This window comes from Scylla paramamosain, chromosome 31, assembly GCF_035594125.1.
Source record: "Scylla paramamosain isolate STU-SP2022 chromosome 31, ASM3559412v1, whole genome shotgun sequence".
NCBI classification, from domain to species: Eukaryota; Metazoa; Arthropoda; class Malacostraca; order Decapoda; family Portunidae; genus Scylla; species Scylla paramamosain.
In genome coordinates, this window is record NC_087181.1 from 11,884,000 (window position 1) to 11,886,719 (window position 2,720).

Genomic DNA, 2,720 nt, shown 5'->3' on the forward strand with positions numbered 1-2,720 from the left:
TCAGGAGGGTCACCTGGCCTGGGGGTGAAGAGCCACTTTCATGGTTGTCAGGTGCAGTTTGTGGCAGCGCGGCGACATCTCTCTTTTGGTGGGAAAAGAACCGCGTCATGGCTCCACACCACCCCCCGTCACCCCGCCCACCCACACACTCGCCCGGGAGGGAAGGGAGGCCTGAGGGATGGCTGGATGGAGGGTAGAGGGTGGAGGGAGAACTGGAGAATGGCTGGATGAAGGGCAGAGGATGGCTGGATGAAGGGTGGAGGGTGGAGAGAGGTGTGAGCGGTAGGACAGCGAGAATGATACAGGGGCTGCGGTGCCGAGCTGTCAGGAGAGGCATCGCTATCAACACGGCGGGTCTGCAATAGTGTCAGTCCGGGGCCCGTACTCAGAAAAATTTTTATCTCTCACCACGACTATTTTCAAAGGCCACAGAGATGATTAGCCGAGTTCTCAAGAGTGTTTCTCAGGCTAATAATAGAGAAATCTTATTAATTTCTGACTAGAACCAGAAATGCATCATTTCAAAACCGCGTCACGTTAACTAGAACCTCTTGAAAGTAGAGCTGCGGCGAAGAGTTTCAGAATATAGTCTTGCACGAGGCGGCAAATCATCTGTCAATATATCAATTGAAAATGCTTACTTGAGAAAACGCCTGCGAGGGATGGCGATGTGGCGGTACGGTGGTAACGACGTGGCGGTACAGCAGTGGCGGTGTGACGGTACAGCGGTGGCGGTGTGACGGTACAGCGGTGGCGGTGTGATGGTACAGCGGTGGCGGTGTGGCGGTACAGCGGTGGCGGTGTGACGGTACAGCAGTGGCGGTGTGACGGTACAGCGGTGGCGGTGTGATGGTACAGCGGTGGCGGTGTGACGGTACAGCGGTGGTGGTGTGGCGGTGCAGCGGTGGTGATGTGACAGTACAGCGGTGGCGATGTGGCGGTACAGCGGTGGCGATGTGGCGGTACAGCGGTGGCGATGTGGCGGTGCAGTGGTGGCGATGTGGCGGTGCAGCGGTGACGGTGTGATGGTACAGCGGTGGCTGTGTGGCGGTGCAGTGGTGGCGATGTGGCGGTGCAGCGGTGGCTGTGTGGCGGTGCGGCGGTGGCGATGTGGCGGTAAAGCGGTGGCGGTGTGGCGGTACAGTGGTGGCGATGTGGCGGTGCAGCGGTGGCGGTGTGGCGGTACAGCGGTGGCAGTGTGGCGGTGCAGTGGTGGCGATGTGGCGGTGCAGCGGTGGCGGTGTGGTGGTACAGCGGTCGCTGTGTGGCGGTGCAGTGGTGGCGATGTGGCGGTACAGCGGTGGCGGTGTGGCGGTACAGCGGTGGCAGTGTGGCGGTGCAGTGGTGGCGATGTGGCGGTGCAGCGGTGGCGGTGTGGTGGTACAGCGGTCGCTGTGTGGCGGTGCAGTGGTGGCGATGTGGCGGTACAGCGGTGGCTGTGTGGCGGTGCAGTGGTGGCGGTGTGGTGGTACAACGGTGGCGGTGTGGCGGTGCAGTGGTGGCGATGTGGCGGTGCAGCGGTGGCGGTGTGGCGGTACAGCGGTGACGATTTGGCGGTGCAGCGGTGGCGATGTGGCGGTACAGCGGTGGCTGTGTGGTGGTACAGCGGTGGCGGTGTGACGGTACAGCGGTGGCAGTGTGACGGTACAGCGGTGGCGAGGCCTTGCTGTGGCGGCAAGACAAATAATGGGCGTGGGAGTCTTATGATGCGTGGTGCCCCCCGTCATCAGTCTTGGTGATCTGATGATCCACCTCATGATTACTTGCATATGAAGTCAGGGGACTGGATTCGCTGACGCCACCTAATCAATCACCCACGCAGCAGCACCAGCACCAGCACCAGCAACACCAGCAACACCAGCAGCAAAATTGAATGATGAAAGCAGCGCGGGGTGTCGCCATATAGGCAATGCATGTAATTTGTAATATGGTGCATTGCGTGGCGCTCAGCGTGGCGGACAGGCAGACTAGCAGGGCAGCAAACCCCACGCTAACACACACACACACACACACACACACACACACACACACGTACAGTTTAATGGCTTCCATCATGCTATGTCACATCCCGCCCCGCGCCGCGCCAAGCCCCGCCGCTGCCCAGCCTCCCGTGCGGCGCCCTGTTTGGCCTCACCTGGGATTGGGGGACAGGGAGGGGCGGCGAGGCAAAAGTCATCACAGCGGAAAGGTGCAATCTTAGGACGAATGATGCGGGCGAGCAAACAACGATAAAGTGACAGGAAACAGACAGGATGATAAAAGAGCGCCGCGGGGTGAGGACGGGCGGCGCGAGGGAAAGCGGCAGCAGCAGGGCGAGGCTGGTGGCGCCTGCAGCAGGAGGCAGGCGTGGAGCGGCGGCACCTGCAGCTTCCCACGCCCCGCCGGGAAATCCACAATATACATCATCGCCACGCGCCGGCCATTATTCCATGAGGGGAGGAGGGAGAGAGGCGCAGGGGACAGCTGATGTAAGGGAGAGCAGAGGAGAGAGAGAGAGAGAGAGAGAGAGAGAGAGAGAGAGAGAGAGAGAGAGAGAGAGAGAGAGAGAGAGAGAGTAAGCTTCAGGCTATGTTACCTGTGGTTACCATACATTTTTCCCTTCCCCTATCTCTCTCTCTCTCTCTCTCTCTCTCTCTCTCTCTCTCTCTCTCTCTCTCTCTCTCTCTCTCTCTCTCTCTCTCCCCCCTTCCTGCAGGGGTAAAGGCCATATGTTTCCTTCC

General features: G+C 60.0%; 1 protein-coding gene across 1 annotated transcript in view; it reads right to left on the reverse strand.

Annotated features, from left to right (window-relative positions):
- LOC135116325 (uncharacterized) overlaps positions 1–1,757 on the reverse strand; it is a 6,577-nt gene extending 4,820 nt beyond the window's left edge. Inside the window, exons 1-2 of the mRNA XM_064033679.1 lie at positions 642–1,757; positions 146–356 (exon numbers count right to left, since the gene is read on the reverse strand). Of these exons, the coding sequence (XP_063889749.1) occupies positions 146–356; positions 642–1,757 (1,327 nt within the window). The remainder of the gene's footprint in view (positions 1–145; positions 357–641) is intronic.
- Between the last annotated feature and the right edge of the window lie 963 nt (positions 1,758–2,720).